Source organism: Chrysoperla carnea, chromosome 3 (genome assembly GCF_905475395.1).
Source record: "Chrysoperla carnea chromosome 3, inChrCarn1.1, whole genome shotgun sequence".
NCBI lineage: Eukaryota > Metazoa > Arthropoda > Insecta > Neuroptera > Chrysopidae > Chrysoperla > Chrysoperla carnea.
In genome coordinates this window covers 17,503,177-17,527,301 of record NC_058339.1, presented here as the reverse complement: position 1 = coordinate 17,527,301, position 24,125 = coordinate 17,503,177, and the positions used below count along the sequence as shown (strand labels likewise).

General features: G+C 29.6%; 2 protein-coding genes across 2 annotated transcripts in view; one reads left to right on the top strand and one right to left on the bottom strand.

Annotated features, from left to right (window-relative positions):
* The window catches only part of LOC123296981 (ribonuclease P protein subunit p25-like protein), a 48,009-nt gene that overhangs the window by 14,802 nt on the left and 9,082 nt on the right, over positions 1-24,125 (top strand). Inside the window, exon 2 of the mRNA XM_044878720.1 lies at positions 6,074-6,202. The gene's annotated coding sequence lies outside the window, so the exon portion shown is untranslated. The remainder of the gene's footprint in view (positions 1-6,073; positions 6,203-24,125) is intronic.
* Positions 683-23,845, bottom strand: LOC123296971 (aromatic-L-amino-acid decarboxylase-like). Its single transcript, XM_044878709.1, has 10 exons — positions 23,720-23,845; positions 7,978-8,293; positions 7,793-7,915; positions 7,332-7,568; positions 6,732-7,271; positions 6,499-6,664; positions 6,060-6,127; positions 1,576-1,781; positions 1,171-1,245; positions 683-1,112 (listed from the first exon to the last, which is right to left on the bottom strand). The coding sequence occupies exons 2-10, from the start codon at positions 8,290-8,292 to the stop codon at positions 878-880; spliced, it is 1,965 nt and encodes a 654-aa protein (XP_044734644.1). The 5' UTR covers position 8,293; positions 23,720-23,845; the 3' UTR covers positions 683-877.

Here is a 24,125-nt window from a genome sequence, read left to right as displayed (position 1 = left end):
GTACATTCTTTATATGAAGGGAGATACTTGGTTTTTTATTTTCTGTCAGTACTGATACGTTTACATTCTATTAAAAAGTTTTCTTTATTTGTTTTCATTCGTTCCAAGTGAAAATTATCAAAAAATTTCACAATATATCTTTTTTGAGATTTCTCCATAAGAGCAGTATATTCCATATCGATTTTCATTTTTACATTGAAAATTTGCATGGATACCTAAGCTGAAATTTTAATGACATATTCTTTGAGTAAAAATCTACTTACAAAAAAATTTTGAGCCTTTAAATAAAACACTGTTATCATGCTCGTACATCCTTAAAACATAAAATATCGGGTAAATATTATTTATATATTCGCACCGTGCGTGAGTTTTATTGGAGGCGTTTCCATGGTAACGATACACTACTTTAATTATAGATTGATGCATATATAATTGTATGGACGAAAAATAATATTAGTGCACTTTGATTTTTTATTTTCACAATTTTTAATGCATTAAGTTTAATTAATTAATGTTTTTCAATAATTTTAATTTGACATTTTCTATAACATTAACATGTAAAGAATTGCAAATTAGTCATAGCAGCATCCTTTATCGCCAAAATTTTTCACTTGAAACGCTGGAATTGATTTTATTGTCCCTACCATGACTACGCACACAACGAATAGGGAGCACTGAAAAATAATTCATTCTCGAAGTAGGCGATATCAGTTTGAGAACCTCTGGTCTAACCTCTAACTCGGCTTATTTTCAACGATATTACTGTATTATAATAGTCACAATAATCACAAAAATGTAGAGTTTTAATGAATAACTTTTACGTAATTTTTTTTTAAATATTATTTTTTTGACTATTGTAGGAAGTAAAATACAAATTTTATGAATTACATTTAGATGATGTCGATGATGATTTTTCCGGTGGTGATGTTTTTTCGGGTGAATGATTATTATTCACATGATTATTCTCTTTTCGTGGAAAAACTGGCGATTTACCTGGCGATGTTTTACTACTACTAGTCTCACGTTCTGGTGATACTGCTGGTGATAAATCATTTCGACTACCTCGTCGACTTTCAGCTCTCAATCTGACTTTTGTATCCAAATGACGAAATCTAGAATTAATTCTATGTTCAATTTAGTTAAATTAAATTTTATTTATTAAAATCGTACCTAAGCGGGGCTGATCCGTCATCTTGCATTCCTTGGAATAGAAAAGCTAAAGGCCAACTTATCCACGATGAATTTCTGTAAAGTTTCAAATTTTTTCTTTAGATGTTTGTAGATGTCAAAATACAGTAGAGTCTCATTAATTCAGCAATATTTACAACTAGGGTGTGTCGGATTATTACAATTTTCGAACTACTGGATTGTATAACAATATGTAACAATATTAAAGGCAATGTTGCCAAAATCTTACAATTATGTGAGTATAATTTGGCCTGCGTAACTGCATTAATTCCGGAAAAAATAAAAATAAAATAAATAAGCAAAAATTTATAATGTTCTACCATATTTAGCCAAATAGATCTCGTAAAGGATAAACATTTATTTAAAGATGTGATTTGATGAACTTACGCGGGTGGTTGAATGGTAACAGCATTATTTATATTGTCTCCGGGTGTACCAACAGTATCAGTTAAATGACGTCGATTTGCTGTCTTAATTATTGTTGGATTGTATATTTTTGGATCGCTGACCATACGTACAAAGAATGAACGTTTTTGTGCTAATGTATGTTTACGTTTACGTTCAACAATGTCAAATACATCATCAGCTAATTCCTGGAATAAATACTGAATTAATTATTTACTCCAATTTTACCAAACGATATGAGGTTGTCTCAACCTCGCCACGAAATAAAATATGGTGAATGAGGCCGCGAATGTGATACAACTACCGTACGGGGTTGAGTGATGAAGTTGACACAACCGCATGAGTTGTTTGTATGAAAGTAATATTTTGTCTAACAAATTTCAAATATTGTTGTTTTGAAATGCAACATAGTCTTAAACAATCATTTTTTAATTGGTTCTACTACTTATAAATATTATAACAAAATACTGGTGTGATTGTCTCAACCACATGAGCAGAACGGGACAACTTAGATTATGTTATTTACTCTAAAAATAATAAATAAGTATATTTCAAATTCTCTGTAAATTAGTAACAACAATCTTCATGAAGTTGGGACAACCGCATATTGTCTAGGCATGACAGGTGTGTGTTTGTAGTGACCAAATCCTATATTTTAAGCAAATGCCAATAGGAACAATAAATTTCTTCCCTGTGTAAGTTAGAAATAAGCCATCAAATATATCAGATACATAAATAGTGTCGCGTTTTTATTGAACGTAAGTATACGTTCTTATTCAAGTCTGTATAATTTAATATTGACCTTTGAATTTATGTCAAAAAATTATTATTTGCGATTCCAAAATACTAAGCATTTCCTTGAAATTATTCACACCAAAATTACAAGTGAACATAATATACCAGAGAGCAAATATAATTAAAAAAAATAAACAAATATTTAACCAAGGTAAACGATGTTAAGATGATGGAAGCTACTGTTTAAAATAAACTGTATACAGAGAGTATACTATAAATACTCTATACTAAATTTCATCAAATTAAATCGTATTTAAATAATTTTAAATACGATTTAATTTGATGAGCCAGAAGTTATGATTTGTTTTGTCAAAGTACAAAAATTGGGTGCATTTGTTGACTGGTCGAATGGGTTTTGAGATATGGACTAAAATCGATCCAAATATTGCGATATCTCAGAAACTCTGCATCCAGTCACTGAATTAACCTGATTTTTATACTTTGTGGGTCCAAATTACCTCATCCACCGAGTTTCATCAAATTCCGAAACAAAATTTTTTTTGCGTTTTTCTCGATTCTTTCAAAGGGGTACCCCTTAAAAAAATTGCAAAAAATCGAAAAATTTTTTTAATCTCCAATTTCGATAAAATTCAGTATATAAGGTAATTTTGACCCAAAAAGTACAAAAATCGGGTGCATTTGTTGAGTGGTCGAATAGTTTTCAAGATACGGACTAAAATCGAACCAAACATTGCGATATCTCAGAAACTCATTATGTTAGCATTGTAACTTATTTATTATAGGTGAAATAATTTATAAAATCGGTTAAGTAGTTAATTCGAAAATGAGGAATTAAGAAAATGGAAATTTAAATATGATCTGAAAAAGTTTAACATAAATGAAAAAGTACCCGTATTTATTTTATCGTAGAAGTATAATAATAAATCGCCTTGAGGTCGTCAAAATTTCAAGAAAACACCGCGGTATGTAATGCAATGTTTATAAAAATGAAGTGTCATTATGGTAAATTACATAGTATTTATAAATAGTAGTAAATATCTTAATACTAATTTATAAAGAATATTTACTTTACAGATTTGTTCTGACAATGGGCTTGTTCAGCAGAAATATTTGGTGTAATGCGCATTTGTTTTTATGTGATCGCACAAAAATATAAAGCTAGACAAATACGCCTTCGTTTCTTTTATATGTTTTATAAAATTAGCGATTTTATACTAACCACAAAATATTTTAATAAAAGCGAATACGTCTATTTCTACTGAACAAGCCCATTATAAAAGATTGTTATTATAATCTGTTACCACATCTATTAACACTGATAGTTAGTTGTAAACTAAAGCAATAAACATGTTAATAGTTATTTACGATTCTAGTGGTTTAATAGCATTATTAACGTACGCGTACGAGCATTACGAGTGCGTAGCACCAGTTGTGCAATCGCAGAAATACGTTAATAATTCGTTATCACACGTATATCATACAAAACTTTATCGATGCTTCTAAAATGTTAAAATAAACGATAATTATTATTTAAAATTTGATTTGACTTATTAACTATTTTTGCTAGACACACTGAGTGAAAAAGTACTTCTTATCGCACGGGCGTAGATAAAGATTATGCAATATCTACTCAATAGTAAATTAGTAGTTATTCGTAGATTTTTCTTTTGTAAAAGTAACGTGCTTAACATTATTAGATTTGTTTATTTTCTATTGTTTATTATCTAGTAAATACTCTCCAGTTTTTGTTATTGTATTTCTCTGTAAAATATTGTGTTAAAAATGGCCTTGGTGTTTTAAGATCCGTTAGGTGCTATCAAGTAATTTTACTTTAATGTTAGACGCTCTTTCTAAGTATTTTTCAAGTAGTCGTTTAAAAAATAATTAGATTTTTTCCAAGATAATTTTATGTAGGTACTTTAAAAAAATTCAAAAGGTTGCAGGTTTCCTTGCAAAGTTTACTACTCATCTCGTATCTGTTTTCCAGAGAATAATAGAATTTTCAGACATACTTTTATTTGTTTTTATATCGCCAGATGTGAATAATGACGAGTGTTTAAACCTAAGGCCACATATCACGAATCAATTACAGATTATAATAGCCATTATAAATGTAAAGTCTTGGAGCCCAGCCACTTTCTGTGATCGATGGGTGTCTATAACTGCACTCATGTTTTATTTATGTATTTTTATGCGCCTTATTGAATCTAGCCACGATTTCAACAAAATGGCATACAATTAGTTTCTCAATTAGCTTTAATATCATGGCAATTGACACTATATTTATGGGTTTAATGGAAATGGCTATTCATACTTTTCCAATCATTTAACTCCGTAACCCTTTTACATTAGATGAGAAAAAAAAATTTCCCCACCAAAAAATTCAATTTTCCTATTTAATTATAAAAATTGTTTGTAACAATGGGCCAAAATTTGGGTACAACCATGGACATCGACTACGAAATGTGCAGTATGGCACCTAGAGTAGTGCATTCTATATTTACCTAGTTTCGTAAGAACACACACATAGTTATATTTCAATCAATAATTTTTTTGTTAATTTCATCACGATTATAAGTATTTATAGAATTCAATAATCATTAAGATATTTTGTTTGAAAGTAATGATTTTAAATATATTTTTATATATATTATGAATATACTTAATTATAGGTTACTCTATACTCTATACGGAGGTTACTCTATACAGAGGTACAGATATAGATTTTATAAAGATATAGAATCTTACATCCCTTTTTTTAATAACACAGGCAAATTTGATTCGATCTGATTAGAATTTTTTTTGAAACCCACTAATTTTGGGTCATTTTTTTTTCAGCTGTGATGCCAGTTTTTCGCTAGCTATCACTTATGAGCATAAAATCGGGACCAGGTTCAACAATCTCTAAACCTATTCGAGCTAGGTTAATTTTGACCACAAATTTGAAAATTATGACCTAAGTTTAGTAGGATTACATACTTGATTTATCAAAATTGGATAAAATTTGGATGTGATAAAGCAAAATTAAATTTTTTGGATTCTGAGGACGTCATGAAGTTAATAAAATGGAATTTTTCGAAAAAAAAGGCAAATTTGATCCGATCTGATTGGAATTTTTTTTGAAAACCTCTAATTTTGGGACATTCTTTTCAGCTGTGATGCCAGTTTTTCGCTAACTATCACCTATGAGCATAAAATCGGGACCAGGATTCACATTCTCTAAACCTATTCGAGCTAGGTTAATTTCGACGACAAATTTGAAAATTATGACCCAAATTTAGTAGGATTACATACTTTGTTTATGAAAATTGGATAAAATTTCGATGTAATAGAGCAAAATTAAATTTTTTGGATTCTGATGACGTCATGAAGTTCATAAATTAGAATTTTTTGATAATAAAGGCAAATTTGATCCGATCTGATTGGAATTTTTTTTGAAACCCACTAATTTTGGGTCATTCTTTTCAGCTGTGATTAGTTTTTCGCTGGCTATCACTTATGTGCTTAATTCCGTTAATAGGACTCCATTTTCTTGAAACCTATTAGAGCTTGGTTAATTTTGATCACAAATTGGAAAAGTATGACCCAAGTTTAGTATCATTACATACTTGGTTTATCAAAATTTCCACAATGGCACTTTTTGATACACTTTAATGAACAGGGAATATATTATATAATATGAAGTAATATGTGAAAATAAAATAATTTACCTGTTCTTTTTCAGCTGCTTGTTCAAGAAGTTCTGTTGCGAATTCAGTTATCACCTCCCAGGCGTGATCTAAAAATAGAATAAATTCTATAAATTTAAATTGAAGTACTAAGCAGTTTATCCAAAGGCAATTTGTTATCAGTGGTAAGTAATGTTTTTAATTTACTTGCAAGTACCTTTATTGTTATTTAATAACTTCTTCTTTAACCAATCAAAAGATAAGAGACTAAAGAATGGCACTTTTTAGAAGAAGAAAATGACGTTCTGACCAATGTTTAAAATATCTTTCTATTCTATGTTATGGAATAAATTAATTAATTTTATTTTAAGAAAATTTTTTACAATTCTGAAAATTTTTTATTTGATAAATTTTGGATTTACTAAATTGACTGCATTTTTTGAGAGAAATCTAATTAAGACAATAGAAAGTGGTTCATTACCAATATCTTCGCTGGTAGCATGTTGTGCCACAGCACAAAATCGTATAACATATTTATCTCGAACCGAAGCTGGTACCATATGAATTTTTCCGGACGCATTAATGTTACTTAATAATTTTTCGTTCAATTTATCAGATCCATGTAAACGAAAACACACTAAACCTAACTGAAAGTTTACAAAAAATATTAATGTCTAAAAAAAGAAAGTTGAAAAAGTAATTTTTTATCTTTACCTTAACTTCATTGCATACTTCAAATCGCTTATCTTTTAACACAAGCGCTTCAAATTGTTTAGCTAATTTAATATGATGTCGAATGTAATTCTGTAACCCTGATATCCCATAACTTCGCATTACAAACCATAATTTAAGTGATCGAAATCGTCTGCTTAATGGTACACCCCAATGCCGATAATCAATTGCAGCATCAGAATAGCCATGTTGTAAATATAATGGATCAACAACAAGTGCTGATGTTAAACGTATTCGATCACGTACCCACAATGTGGAACAATCAAAATTCACCAGCAACCATTTATTTGGGTTTGTATTAAACGAATCGGCATATTCGATTCCTGCCAACATTGGCTTTAATTCCGGACATATGAATGCATTACCAGCATATGCGCCATCTACATGCAACCAAATACATGGAAAGCGTTGGCATACCGGGCCAATTTCCACAAGATTATCAAAGGAACAACATGAAGTGGTGCCTAAGGTTGTCGACACAAAAAATGGTACTAAGCCCATTGATTCATCTTCTTCCATTGCCTAAAAATTAAATACACTTTAGTTAATGCAAATATTCAAATCTCAATATTTTTAATTTACTTTGCTTAACGTAGAACTTCGTAAACTCCCTTTTTCGTCAGGTTCCAGAATCCTTAATTTTACAAAACATATCATTGCTGCTTTTTCGACGCATGAATGTGCTTCTTTGGAACAATATGCCATTAATTTTGATAACAATAATCCTTCTTCAACGAAAGGATGTTGTTGCTTTAGTCGTTTTATAGCTTGTGCTCGTGCGGCTAACATTGTCACTAGTACGCATTCACTTGCAGAAGTCTAAAAAATTTAATTTATTTTTTGAAAGTTTGTAAAAAAAGAGGAGTTTTTCTACTTCAACATCCCATTGGCTACCGCACAGGGGAGAATTTATATCAAATTACTAGCCAAAAGTCAGAAAACTCATTGTTCGGCCATTTCACTTGTCTGTGTTTGCAGGCGGTTCATCAAACAAATATTAAATATTAAAAGCGTCTCCAATGTAACCTCAATTTTATAATTACCTGAATGACACCTCCACCACGACTGCCTTCACAGAGTGCTAAAAAATGATTTGGTAAACCAATAGCTTTACCTAACCAATCCAAAACAATTGTCTCTAATTCAGTACACGCTGGACTGGCAGCCTAAAAATATTAAATTTCTTGCTAAAATTTGTTTTAATATTATGCATATTTTATTTATTTACCCAAGAAAATCCAATACATCCGATTGCATCACCTAACATATCTCCTAATATTGACGGATATGAATTACCCGCGGGAAAGTATGCATGAAAACGGGGATGTTGCCAATGTGTAACACCTGGCATAATTTTTGTTTCAACATCAGTCATTATATTTTCCCAATCTTCTGGATCTTGAGGTGCTTCATCTGGTATTAAATCACGTAAATAACCTGGTTCAACGGACGGAGTAACACGGCGTGTACTTATTGTATCCAAATAATCACATATATATTCAATCATTTCTTTTCCTCGTATACGAAATTCTTGACTATCCATACTAATTGAAAAAAAATTATTCAGATACTAACCTAAATTTTAAAATTAAAATAGTAAAAGAGTAAAAGTATTTAAAATTACACGTAAATGTTAAATTTTCTACTAGAAACATTTTCTACAGTTTGTGTTAGTACAGGTAGAACATTTGTGCGTCTGGAATTCAGCTGGTGATTCAACCTCTGTGATTTTAATTTCCACAGAATATTCATTTCAGGCATATTTAATCTAGCATTGATTTTAGTGTCCTAAGTCTACAGCTTAACTAACTGCGATATCGATGCTTATTGCATATATACCAAAAAATATGGTAAATGTTATAAAAATGATCTAAATGTTTATTTCAAACACTCTGTTAACTGGTAACAACAATCTCCATGAAGTTGGCTCAATCACATATGGACTAGACATGATAGATATACGATTATAATAACCAAATATTTTATTTAAAGCAAATGCAAAGAAATTTTCTTTTAATTCATCGATTCGCTTTATTTACACGATTATATATTCCAACTAAGTGCAATTTTCCATCAATAAAATGCATGACTTTAAACTAAAATCAATATCTTTCATAGAAGTAATGGTTTGGTGTATTTAAATTCAATGATTTTGTATCAATGAATTCATATTTTAAATTCAATCCCATTCTATTGTAAATACAAATATTTAGCTGTACCTGTTCCAATCGTTAGGCAATTGTTTGAAAGTATTTTTACTTTATTTCAATAAGTAACGGCCAACTTCGGGATGAGGTTCTCATTATTTTAATTTGCTTTCAGTGCAAGCACTACAGAACTAAGAGGATTTAGTAAGACGGTGGTCGTATTGACAAAAATGAAATTGCAAAAATCTGAACTTAAATTTATTTCCGACCAGTTGCACAGACATAAAATTCTAAAGCCCCGATAGCTAGATCAATTATTTGTATTATATAAATGCGTATAGAATAAGTCGTTACTTTGCTGACAAATACGTTACTCGTACTGTAGTGACACTTTCACTCGCTACAGTGTACATCTGGGAAGAATAATTACGTTTAGCTAATTATGATTACATTGTAAGCGAAATACGAATTGTATAATATATAATATTGATCTCAGACACCACAGTTCTTAATAATTATCGTTGATAATTGGATATAATTTACGCATGCTGGTCAAATTAATGTCTAAATCTGCATTCATTTGTATTCTAGGCATTTGAGTGAGCTATGATTTTATTTAAAAAATTCTCTTTTGTTCGTTTTTTTTCTTTTTTATAATGGAAATTCATCTGTAATGGAATGATCTTGCAAGATAAAAATATTAGGCTAATGTTTATTTATATAATTATAATGTATATAATTATTGAAACACATGGCTTTTCATTAATATAAAAATATGTATGTATTGTGAATGCGTGAATAAGATATAAAAGCCTATTTAATTCAATAAAAATGAGTTATATTTTCTGTTCAACGCATATATTCAGTGGCGGATGGTTGATGAGTTTTATAAGTTAATTTAAAGCGGTTTGTTGTAGGGAAAATAACAACACAAAAAGAATCGATTAATACTCGATTAATCGATTGCTAGGCCAGCAGGTCTGTCTGCTAACAGAGTCATTGGTAAGGTAGTAGTACTCCGATCATGCTGGCAAAAGAAATTCCCTCTCCCAGTAGCTCAAAATCTTGTTTACTTGCCATGTGTAGAGGAAACAAAAGTCATCAACTACTACAGATTTATCAACTAGCAGACGGTCATGTTCGATTTATATCTAGGCATATAAATAACACGAGTATGACAGAATACACGCGTTAATCAATGCATCTAAGTGAGAGGTATGATATACATGTGTTGAAGCTTCGATATGCGTTGAGATAGTTGTAACACGCTTGGAGAGTGGGAGTTCCTTAGTTGAATAGATGCACTACAACAGATAAGCCTCGATACAAGTTACTTTTGCAATTTCATATAACATCTATAATATCTCTTACTTAGATGCATTGCTTAACGCATGTACTCTGTTATACTCGTGATAGTTATATGCCTAGATGTAAATCGAACATTCTGTATAGTAAATGTATCTATTTATATCAAAGACGTTATATATAAAACAATGATTTATATACTTTTAGATGAAATTTTGGCGCAAATAAAGAGTCTTTAAAGTTTGTTTTTAAATCGTAAACATTTTTTTAATGTAAGCTTTAATTTTTTTCTTGAACACGTTTTAAAAACTTTTACTCATTTTTGCTATTCTGTTGACTAACTAGGTGATGCTTTATTATTATCGAGCAAGTGTCGAAAAGTATGTATCTGCCACTGCCGCTATGTTTATATAAATTTGAAATAAAAATAAATATTTAACATTTGTAATATGTGTGTAATAATGAAAATAAATACTTATCAATATGTTAAAAAATCTGGTGCAAAACAATTCAAATGACGTCTATATACAAAACTTCTTTACTTCTTTACTACGTTACTCTTCAATAAACGACCTGATTTTTTCATTTTTAAAATGATTTTAAAAAATAACATTTATTTTTCAAATGTAAATCGAATTTCCTTCAAAAAAAATTCTTTTACAGCTTTTGGATCCGTGGTACAATTAAAGAGGTACGGTTTCATTAATTCTCTTTTGTAATTTTAACATTTCCCGATGAATTTCAATATTAATCAATTGAAATTTTTGTGATAAGTTAAGTATTGCAGAAAATAAAAGGACCCCGCAATATTAAATAGGAAAATGGTTTTCTGTGAAACTTTTTCTAACCCACCCTAAAATGTTCTTCGGATCGTTCTGATCAAAAGCTCTTTTTGAGCTACCGCCTATATAACTAATGTAGAAGCAGGCAAATAACAGCTAGTATTTTATAAAAGAAAAATATTTATATAAAATAAGTTGACTGTAGCAAAAAATATCATTCAGTAAGTACAATGAGAATAATTAATAATACGAGGTCATTTTTTTCGTGTAGTGCTGCCGGTACCCGACCAAAAGCACCTGTACGCTGTATTTTTGAGTTCAGTTCTAGAACTTGGCACAAAGTTTCTTGAAACTATCAAATGATATTTCACCCGATATTATCAAAATTTATATCGGTGCAAGCAAGAATTTGTATCTTTTTTTCTCAAATAACATCCAAATCGTCATGGGTAAAATACGGGTATTCATGGGCAAAATACGGTTAGCTCATTCCTTGCAAGACGGATATTGGATTATTTCAATTTTTCGAAAATTGATCAATAAGACATCTATAGAAAAAATCGGAGTGGGAATGTTTTCTTCAATTCATGGCTGAAATATGCACAAAATTCGGTGCAAATCGGGTGAAATTGATATCATGAAAGCATTGTTAGTCAATGATTTAAAACATAGCACAAAAAAAAACCAATTATAATTGGTTATAATTAAAAAATAGGCATTATAATTGGTTATAATTAAACCAATTATAATGCCTATTTTTTCAAATAATTATTTGAAAAAATAGGCATTTTAAATTAAAATTATCCATCTACCTACGTTCTTGTACTATTACAATTGTTCCTACATCAAAGTTAAATTAAAAGTGTTGGTACAGTAAATCTGGCATTTTGACTGGAAAAAATTACAATATTGGATCTGAGGTTATAGATCGTTAGAGGGGCATGTAAATAACTTTAAAAAAAAATTAAGAGAATTTTTCGTTCCGCTGTTTTTGAGAAAATCCAAAAAAATGGGAAAAAAAATTTGGAATGCGTTTTTCTCGGAATCTATTGATTTAAGGGAAAAGTTTTTCAAATAAAAAATGTAGAAGACACTGTCAGCTACATTTTATGTCATTGGAGCAACGTCGTACGAGTTAAATTTCAAAAAGTAGGTGGCTTTAAAGTATCAAAAAAAGGGTTTTCCACGGTTTTCATTAAGAAAAAATGATTTTTTTGTAAAAGTGTAAATAAAAAAGTTGTTTAACTCGAAATTAGCTTCAACTTTTATTTAAACAATTTTTTTGTAAAACTTACCGTTTTTGAAATAAAGCTTGCCAAAAAATCTGAAAGTTAAGTTTTTTTTAAATTTTGAAAAGGAGTACTTGATTTCCTTTTTATTTTCTTGGTTTATTTTAAACATACATTTTTGGACTATAGCTCGGAAACGGTAAGTTTTTCATAAAAATTGTTTAAATAAAAGTTGAAGCTAATTTTGAGTCAAACAACTTTCTCATTTACACTTTTACAAAAACATCATTTTTTCTTAATGAAAATCGTGAAAAACCCTTTTTTTGATACTTTAACGCCATCTTCTTTTTGTAATTTAACTCGTATGACGTTGCTCCAATGACATAAAATGTAGCTGACAATGTCTTCTACATTTTTTATTTGAAAAACTTTTCCCTTAAACCAATAGATTCCGAGAAAAACGCATTCAAAATTTTTTTTCCCATTTTTTTGGATTTTCTCAAAAACAGCGGAACGAAAAATTCTCTTAATTTTTTTTTAAGTTATTTACATGCCCCCCTAACGATCTATAACCTCAGATCCAATATTGTAATTTTTTCCAGGTCCGGCCTTTTTTTCGTCTATATTGACTGAATCATGTATAGAATGCATAATTGTTTTGAAATTTTTGTGACGTCAATCAAATTCTTGAGTAAAAATTTTTTTGGGATGTTAATCTATATATATATATGTATATATTCTAACTAATTTAACGATTACAAACTATCGCTACCATAAAATTCATAATTCCTTTGAAAATTAGAACTTTATCAATAGTAAATTTTGATGCCCGACTCAATGTAAATCATAAATGGAATCCATACAATTATATATGCATCCATACAATTCTATAATTAAAGTAATGTATCGTTACCATGGAAACGCCTCCAATAAAACTCACGCACTGTGCGAATAGGTTAATTATAATACTTATTAAATTCCTATACATCGCCAGAAATAGGTATATGACTCATCAATCAATTATCGATCAATACTAATATAATATGCTATAAATTATAATTCAAGACGTATTCATTAAAAATATGTATTTTATATATATTTAATTAATTAAACATAAATTTCAGAACCTATATGAAAAATACAACAGATCCATGTTAAGAACAATAATAAGAACTAAAATCATATTTGACGTCGGCGTGACGTAATAAAAATTCCTTAAATATATCAATATTATAATATACTAGCTGTTGCCCGCTTGGTTTGCTGAACTATTTCAAGTTTGTAGGGCTTATAAAGAAAAACTGGTATGAACTCTCCCTACAAGATATCGATTAAACATAGTTAAGAAAACCAAGTCACAAACGAATTTTGCTAGGCTAATAAACTCTTTTTTTTTTTGGGTAGCCGAGTAAAAAAACCATATTCCAGGAAAGTACATTCAAACCACACTGGTATATGGGATTATTATAATTCATGCACATACATTTATTACACGTACTAGTCATTAGCTTTAAATAATTTTTTTTTTTTAAACTAATTTACCCTCCGATAACGTTGTGGTAATTGTGATAACATTTTATATGATTTAACAATGCCACAAATGTCTATTTATTATAAAATATATAATAATAACATTATTTATTATTTAAAAAATAATATTTTCCGCGAAGTTCCCGGGGGTTCCTATAGCCAAATTAGGTCATATTTATCTAGAATTTGTTCGAAAAAATTCGCATAGTTTAAAGCATAAAATAGAAAGCGATCAATATATATTATCAATAAAAGTTTGTCATTAAAATCAAGAAATATTAACAAACTGCAAGCAACTCACAATAGCATTATTTCTTGAAAATCTGTTTTGTAACAGCAACAAACTACTTGTGAGAGTAAAATCTACTTGTACTTCTTATGAGTACGTGTCTGGTTTTGCTAGTTTCCTGCTTTTTCTTCATGCCTGGTTTTGCTTTTTTCCACCCTTGAAAGTCGTATTTAGTCCTTTATTTAAAATATTTTCATCCCCCTCCGAAGCAGACGCGAGTAAACAAGGCATCTAAATATATTAATATCTTACGGTCTATCATTTTCAAACACTCCAACTTTAATCGCTAACATTCTTATAAAATTACTTTCTTGCAAACGACGTTCTTAGTTTTCTGAGCCAGTCTCATGGTAGTCAAAATCGAGACCGTATCAAAAAAAATTGCAAATGACTAAGCGCGTAATTTGAATTGGACATGGAAATTTCGATTTTCTTGAGTTTAGCTTTGAACAGAGGGGTCAGATTGAAAAAGGTTTTCAGACAAAAGTTGTATTTAGAGTACATACGCAAAATTTTCCGCCCAATAAAGGTCATGGGCTCCAAATATGACCCCTTATGTAAATTTTTACTGTTTATTTCAATGATTTTTTTCGATTCCTGGGAAGACTCTAAAAATATAATATATGCCGGAAAAGATAGTGGTTTTTATGCTTTTCATCTCGCTTTTGATTTTTCTGAATATCGCCACCAAAAAAATCAAAATTAGTCTTGAAGATTTAGGTCAATAAAACCTAAAAATACCATCCATTGTAAGCTTGGTTAATAACTCGACTTCTGAGCTAACTTAGAAAAATTCGAACCTTCAAAAAAGTGGTAACTTTTCGAGGTTAGAATTGTTTTAGATTGGCCAAATTTTAAACACCATTCGCAAAAAAAAAACAATAAAACCTACCAGGTGACTGATAGGTATGGTGACTTTTCTAAGTGAATTTAAAATTAATCCTAACGAAATACTAAAATATATTTGGGTACATGTATCTGCAGAGTTTCTGTCTTTTTTCTATAATCTACTTTCGTCTATTTTATCCTTCAATAGCCCCATTTCACACAGGTAAACTTGCAAATATATTAAATCATTGACATTCCTATTATGTGCATATAATTTTCTATTGCATTTAAATCCCACATTCGAGAGATTCCAATATAAAGTTAGTGTCTGTTTCATGTCACCTGTGTGTAGGCAGTGTAGGCAGTAAAAATACATAATAGTGTTGGTATTTTCACGAAAACAAAGACTGCTTTTAGCGTATACAGGATACACATTTTTTTTCACTAGAAACTGTGAAGTGTTTTAATGCATAATAAAAAAAAATTATTTACATGTTTTTATACCATGTATATGAAATATATCAAGGTATACTAAGTTTAGTTCCAAGTTTGTAACGCTTAAAAATATTGATGCTATGAACAAAATTTTGGTATATGAAGTGTTCATAAAATCACCTAATTAGTCCAATTCCGGTTGTCTGTCTCTGTGTCGTCTGTCCGTCTGTCATCACGATTACTCAAAAACGAAAATAGGTATCAAGCTGAAAATTTTATAGCGTGCTTAGGACGTAAAAAGTGAGGTCAAGTTCGTAAATGAGCAATTTAGATCAATTGGGTCTTAGGACCATAGGGTCCATAGGACTCATCTTGTAAACTGTTAGAGATAGAACAAAATGTTTAAATGTAAAAAATGTTTCTTATAAAAAAATAAACAACTTTTGTTTGAAACTTTTTTTCGTAAAAATAACTGTTTACCCGTGAGGGCGCATATTATGCGCAACTTGTAGTATTATATGGGTAGATCAGATCAGTTATATGTGTGTGACATGTATGTATGTGTAATGTGACAGAGTAATCAACACTGTCTATACATGGTATTTCAACAATTAACTCAGTCAATTGTTTGTTTTGACTTGTTTAATACATAAATGCGTCACAACCATAAATAATAGTAATTTTTTTTTATATAAATTGTTATATAATAACATTGTTGTGTATTTAATAATTCCTATGAAATGCTTTTTACCTATTTTTGTTTATAGTATAAAAAAACGATTCACATTTTAATGAAAATGATCCCACAAATAGACTGTAAGATAATGTGCACATTTTGATGGCTTTTTTGATAACACAGGCAAATTTGGGCAGATATTATTGGAATTTTGTTTTGAAAACCCACCAATTTTGGGTCATTATTTTTAGCTGTGATGTCAATTTTTCGCTAGCTATCACTTATTTGCTTAATTCCGGGACCAGGACTCCACATTCTTGAAATCTATTAGAGATAGGTTAATTTTGATCACAAATTTGAAAAGTATGACCCAAATTTAGTAGGATAACATACTTGGTTTATCAAAATTGGATAAAATTTGGATGTGATAGAGCAAAATTAAATTTTTTGGATTCTGATGACGTCATAAGGGTTAAAAATTCGATTTTTTTGATAATACAAGCAAATTTGATCCGATCTGATTAGAATTTTTTTTAAAACCCACTAATTTTGGGTCATTCTTTTCAGCTGTGATGTCAGTTTTTCGCTTGCTATCACCAATGTGCTTAATTTCAGGACCAGGACTCCACATTCTTAAAATCTATTAGAGCTAGGTTAATTCTGATCACAAATTTGAAAAGTATGACCCAAATTTAGTAGGATTACATACTTGGTTTATCAAAATTGGATAAAATTTTGATGTTATAGAGCAAAATTAAATATTTTGGATTCTGATGACGTCATGAAGTTAATAAATTCGAATTTTTTGATAGTACAGGCAAATTTGATCCGATCTGATTGGAATTATTTCTGAAACCCACTAATTTTGGTACATTCTTTTCAGCTGCGATGTCAGTTTTTTTGCTAGCTATCACTTATGTGCTTAATTCCGTGACCAGGATTTCACCTTCTTGAATTATATATACAGGGTATAAAAAGGTTTATACTGTTTCCTTATAAACGTACTTAGCAAAACAGGTTGGTGAATGGACGTCCCTAATATTAACAAAACTAGACTATACAAGATGATGCTATCGATGGAGGAGTACACACGGTATATGCTAGGCGTTATATTAATTTCCAGAATGGAAATACTGTGAACACGAATCGCATATATTTCTGTGAATCAAATTCATAATAATAATTTTTTCTCGATAAAATATTAAATATTATAAGGTCAAATCATTTTCATTTTATTATATGAACCGAACGAACCGAACGAGAAGAATCAAACCGACATACATTCAAAACACCACTCACACACTTATCTATCTATCTATGTGAATGAAGAACTTTATTAAAATACTCGAGATAAGTGGAAACGAGTAAGAATTCAACATGTTGTTGTTGTTGTTGTTCGTTGTTGGTTGTTGATGATGATGTGTGTCGGTATCAGATGTATTGGCGGCGAGACAACAATGAATAGAGATGAACTTATATAGTATAGGAGACGAATTGGTAAACGCATTAATTTTGAAGGAATGAGGTTTCTTTTCTTCCTATCCACATATTTTTATTTTATTATCATTTACAGTAGAACTAATCGCTATAATAAAAAAAAACTGAAGGCAATTTGACACTATTTGCAAAAAAATTTTTAAAAACGTAACTCGACTGGTGCGGAATTCCGCCGTGCGGTATCCGCGGCAAAAAACAAGCTGGATAAATAATAAATACAGAGTGTTCTGTTATTGATAGCAGAAAATTTATACCAGTAAATTAAGCTTATCAAGACAAATGGAAAAGCTCTTTACCAAATTTCGATCTGAATTTTCTGCTATCAATAACAGAACACCCTGTATAAGTGATAAATATCAACAGTAATTTACTTTCTTTTTATTTATAGGCAACTTTATTACAGATATGTTATACAAATCACATACCGAACAAAATTAAATGTTAATATTATTTCTTTAACCTGTTTTTTGCATAAGCGGTACAGTTTTAGACCTTTAGTCTATTTTTGTTCAGTAGCCAGGACACATCCGTTACATCCGAATGTATTCGTTATAGCTTTAAAATGAGGGGTAAATCATGAAAATTGGTAACGGAAAAAGGAAGATCTCGCGATGTGTGACAGAAACAGGGTAGGGAAATAATATATAAGACTAAGATCAATAGCTCCTGAGCTTGTTGCTATGGAAGTGGGCATTTCACATGAACAATAAACTGCTATTCATAAATTTTCAACCAAATCGGCATTATATTTCATTCAGAACTCCATGTCAGAAAAATTTGCTACGGCGTAAACCGCACTGAAAATTTTCCTGAACTTTACAAATATTTTTAAATTTTTTTCCGAATTTTCGAATTATGCGAACTTTGAAACATAAAAAAATCAAATATTAAAGGCAGGATTCTTAAATATTTTCCCTGAACTCGATATGATTAGTTTTTATTCTAATTTTTTTGCAAATTATTCTTCAATAAACTACATCGAATATTAACATTGTTTCTATGTGTTTTTTTACCTTGAAGAAAACAAATTTTACAAACAAGGACATTATTCTAAGATGAAATAATAATTTTTTTCGCCCCAATTAAATCTATATATATTTCAAGAAGTTTTTAATTTAAAGTAATATCCATAAAAATCAAATAAATTTTAAGAATACTTTAGTTACATTTATTTTCTACATAAATATCCTAAGTGCTTTTATTGCAGTAGCGCGTGTATATAGATTAGCGTGCACAAAGAAAAAAAAAACGAAACTAAACAAATCCTGAATGTTGCTTTAACCTTATAAGGATTACACACTCAGCTCAAACTTCAAGATGGCATTTAATTTCCATTTTCTCGTTTATTTTACACTAAACAGCTACGACACTAAAAATTGGAAAAATCGTTTTCTATGGAATTTGTATTTATTTTTTATCATCAAAAAATATCAATTTCAAAGTTTTTTCTTTGTTAAAAGAAGAGATTTCAACACATTTTTTCCCGAATATAAATTAACGGTCATATTCATTTTTAATTGTCTGAAATACATCTGTTAACCAATCGAATTTGGTATCAGAAGAAAGATAATTTAATTACAAAAATAATGATATTGGCTTGCGTTCATGGAAAAAACTAAAAATAGCTATGATCACTTTTCGATAGAAAAATTCTGATAAGAGTGTCTCATCTAGTTATCAGATGGGTGAAGATCGTCCATACACCGTCTCTTTTACTAAAGGTATTTTTTAAAATGCATTCTGTAAGGGGTTCAAAATAGGGTTTAAAGTGATATGTGCTCATGGTTTGAGACAAAATTATACTGTATCACTCTTTTAAAGGAGCAGAGCCATTACCAAATTCCGTCTTATTTTCCAACGAGATATAAGTAAAGTGAATCTTTAGGGGGGCGAACTAAGCGAAAACAATATGGTTGAAGGGTAGCATTTTGGTCTTCAAAGTTCACATTGCAGTATATAGTGGGGATAAGTGAGGTAAAGGTTGGATCTCTAAATGAATCATTGATTCACTAAATGAATCATTATTACAAACGAGTCAAAGAAAAGTATACTGTATCACTTTTTTATTTCATTCTTTCTTCAAGAAGCACAGCGAACTCCATGGTCGAATGCTGCGTTAATTTCCAAGGGGATGTAAGTAAAGTTGATGTTTAGAGGGTGGGCTAAGCTAGCATGTGGGTCTTTAAAATTAATTCTCTTAATAAATTAACGATTCATTTAATCATTTATGGAATGCATTGAAATGAATCACTATCACGAGCGAAGCCGTGGGCAAAAGCTAGTTTATGACAATATAATTTTGGACCATGACTTTTTGTGTCTTTATAAAAGGATTCCCACATAATTCATTTATTTTGCGATATATAATTTTTTTTACAACTTCAAAAGATCACTTAATAGTGGTTGATATTTTATATAAATTATTGACAAATTAATAGGAATTTGTGACAAAAATGGTCCAATGTTACTCAGAATGGCTTTATTTATTCTGAATTTTGTAAAATAATTGTAAAATTGATTTTATTGAATAATTTCTTAATGATGTCATTTGTTAGGTATGTATAATAATTTCTTAACTTCTCTTTTGCATCGTAAGGAATATTTAAATTGGATTACAAACAGTTTTAAGGTATTTTATTACAGTATAAAGGGTATCGGAGATACAACAGTTTAGAAATAACACTTCTTCGTACGTCAAATGTTACGTCTTCTTGTATGAAATAGGTTAAACAAGTTTAATAAATAAAAGTAAAAGTTAGAAGGGATGAGTTCTACCTAAATGACAATTCATAAAAAACGCTTCTTATCAATTCTCTTTTTAACACGTTGTTATTAGCTTGGTATGTAGATATCTATGTATCTAGCTAATGGAAACTTTGGAGGTAATTTTCACCCACTTCAAAACGTCGAATTGAATTGAAACTTCGCACCCTTATTAAGGACCAATGAAAATACAATAATTTAATCGGGATGTTCAAAGTTCACATTGTGTATATTGCAATATATAGTGGGGATAAGTGAGGTAAAGGTTGGATCTCTAAATGAATCATTGATTCACTAAATGAATCATTATTACAACGCGCATGGTCGAATGCTGCGTTAATTTCCAAGGGGATGTAAGTAAAGTTGATGTTTAGAGGGTGGGCTAACCTAGCATGCGGGTCTATAAAATTGATTCTCTAAATAATGATTAATGATTTTTCCATACCTGAAAAAATAGCAATGTCTTGTGCCACATACTAAGCGTGTACTGAAGCATATGTGACTTATTCTTTGAGACAAGGCTACTGAGAGGAACGAACAACTGGCGAAATGTATATTTCGCACCCAAAAAAAGTTATAATTTGAAAAATTAAAATTAATGCTTTAATGAATAATCGATCTAAAGACTAAATAAATAATAGTTTAAAAAACTAAAAAAACACGCTTTTATAGCTAGCTGGACTAAAAAGTAGAAAATAAATAATTGTTTCTACTTTTTGGTTCTACGTTTTCTACAAAAAGTAGAAAACAATTTCTGTAAGTTCAAAGAAAAAATAGAGGTGCTTTTTAAGATAGATTATAATGATTTTACTTTTACCAATATCTATCGATAAAATATTTTCAATAATTGAAATCTAGCACCCCACGCTTTTTTACGATCAAATGATTTTTTTTATCACCTTATTTTTTTTGCACTTATAGAAATTTTTTTCTACTTTTTAGTTCAGCTAGTTACAAAAGCATTTTTTTTAGTCTTTTTAAACTATTATTTATCTTACCTTTGCTCTTTTCTTTTTCTCAAATCCTGCAAATGTCCAAGATAAAACAAAATCAAATAAAAATTGAATTGAGTTCTCGGCTACATTGATGTGACAATATCTGCTGTATCGATGTCACCGACCGAAAAGCCATTGTTCTTAAATCTTAGGACAGCATTTTCTGAATGCTCTACAGAAATGGGTACCGCGTAAATAATGAACTTTGCTAAAAGCAGGAAATGCTTAACGGTAAAGATTTCAAAGAGAGGTTTATGGATATTCTAATACAGGGCGACATAAAAACTACAATAAAAAAAAAAAAAAAAAAAAAAAATTGACAGCCCCTAAAATTTGTTGAGCATAAAATTTTTATCTATCATACTAATTTATTGTTATCAAGTGATTAATAAATCATAAAATCTTAACCGAAGCATTATAATTTAGTAATTAATAAATTATTGAATTTACAATTGTCCTCATGTATTTAATTAACACGTTTAATAACTTCATTCAATATAAAATCAATATTTTATACTAATATTGTAAATATTAGAACAATAGTTTTTTTTTTCAATTATTTTTATGTAATGTTGTGTTAAATTATTTTTACCTATTGTTTTTATTAGTTTTTATGTTATTTTTGTTATCAATGAATATGTCAATTTTATTTACACTAATTATTATGACAATAAATATATATACCGTAATGCCAATAAATATGTATACCGTGTGATTAATTCGGTTAAATACTTTTGTACAACAACCACTTCGAAACTTTGATTTTCGGGTAAGAGGTGAATAAATTTAATAATCGCGCCACGAGTAGTAATATAATTAACAATTGAAGCGTGTGCTCAAACAATGCTGTTACTCCAATAAACGAGTCTTAAACCTCTAAATTATTTCCTATAGCTCCGATTGACCTCGCAATTTGGGCTTTGATCTCCCTCTAGATCTAACGTTATATGGTGCCTAGTGGCGCTTTTGTCCAGAAGGTGGTACCACTCCTTCTAAGGAGTGGAGAAATATATGTTGAAAATGGCAACAGAAATCGATGAAGCAATGACATCTAAACAAAAAGTGGCATTTAAGTATATTTCGGAAAGTCAATACTTACGAGTTATTGGCAATTGCAAATAAATTGGCAAAAAATTAGACGTTTTTGGGAAAAACACTTTTTAAAGTATTATAAACAACCTTAAAAATGAAAAAAGTTTCAAATCATTTGCACGAAAATTAATGGAATTATAATGAAAAGACAGTTTTTCCTACCTTTTTTGTGATTTATTCAGCACAAAAACAGATGAATTTACCACGAGAACTTAAATTAATGCTTTCCAATTTACTTTATTTAAGCACTGAACATGTTTAAAAAAATTTTAACAGTTTCCAGTATTTCAAAACATATATACCGGAAACTGCTAGAACTTTTTGAGCATGTTGTCAGTACCTAAATAAAGTAAATTGGAAAGTGGCAAGCATTAATGAGAAACTTACTTTTCATTAAAACTCCGTAAATTTTCATACAAATGACTTGAAACTTTTTTCAATTTTTTATTCACTCATTCAATAGGGGCTTGTTTGGACACTTTAAATCTGATTTTGTGTATTCGCGAAATTAACCCTTTCATCGCCTTCTTTGAAAATGATTCATCTTCAAAACGATTCGTGTCAAAATACATGCTACGATTGATAGAAGAAAAGTTATTCTTGTTCAAAGTCAAAAAAATTTTCGTGAGTTTCTTTTTGTAACGGTTTTTTGCAAATAGTTTGTTTACTATTGCATGTTCTTCAAGAGATATTAAGCTAAAATTGTTATAGTGTGTTTAAGACGTTAAAAGTGAGATCGAGTTCTTAAATGAGCAACATAGGTCAATTGAGTCTTAGGATCCAACCCCCTTCGTAGGACCCATCTTTTAAACGGATAAAAGTAGAACAAAAGTTTAAATGCAAAAAATGTTCCTTACTTTCATGACGTAAAAAAAAGAGTGCGTAATCAACACTGTATATACATGGTACTTCAACAATTAACTGAGTCAATTTTTTAATTTTATTTGTTAACATTATGGTACAAATCTAAAGTAATACTACAATGAATTTATACAGTAAGAACTAAAAGTATTTGACTTCTAAAATTAATATCTTGAATTTTCAGAAAAATATATTGTAAATAAAAAAAGTAAGCTCTACATTTCTTATGTATCAAGGTACGAAAAGATTATAGTTCCTGCCGGATGTCCCACGTCACCTCTCGTTTTTTTTTTTTTTTGTAAATTTTTTGTTTTTTGGTATTAATAAAACATTTACGAGACTTGAAAATTATAATATATAACGACCATTCTGATTAATTAATAAATATGTAATCAAATTTTTTTAATTTCTTTATAAAAAGTTTTCTTAATATGCGATAAATTACTGAATTCTGTAGAATTAATACAAAAGAAGAATCACCTTGCTGAGGAAAATTGACAAATATATCTTAAGTCTAAGTAAATAAAACGTGACAACATACCTGTTGCGTTGTGATTTGTTCGTATCGTAAATAAAACTTTATTCAAAAATTTGAAAGTTACTTCAAGCTTCGTTTCAATTCGATGCTGATGGTACTGTTTCGTTATTACACAGCACAATGTCCGATGTCGAAACGAATCTTCTTACTAGATAATAACTATATACTGATTGTTATGCTTACAAGTAAAATTTTACAACATTTAATGAGGGTTGTATCATTCATACGTTAGGGGCTGTTACCACAAATGAAGACATCCCATTTCATTGGGCATTTTCGCGCTGGCGCATCTTATATGCCACCCACATAACAAACATGTATATGATTTCATAACATTTATAATATATTTATTAGATATTATTTTTATATTATTTATTAATAAAATAAAATAAGTGTTTTGCAGTAGTAT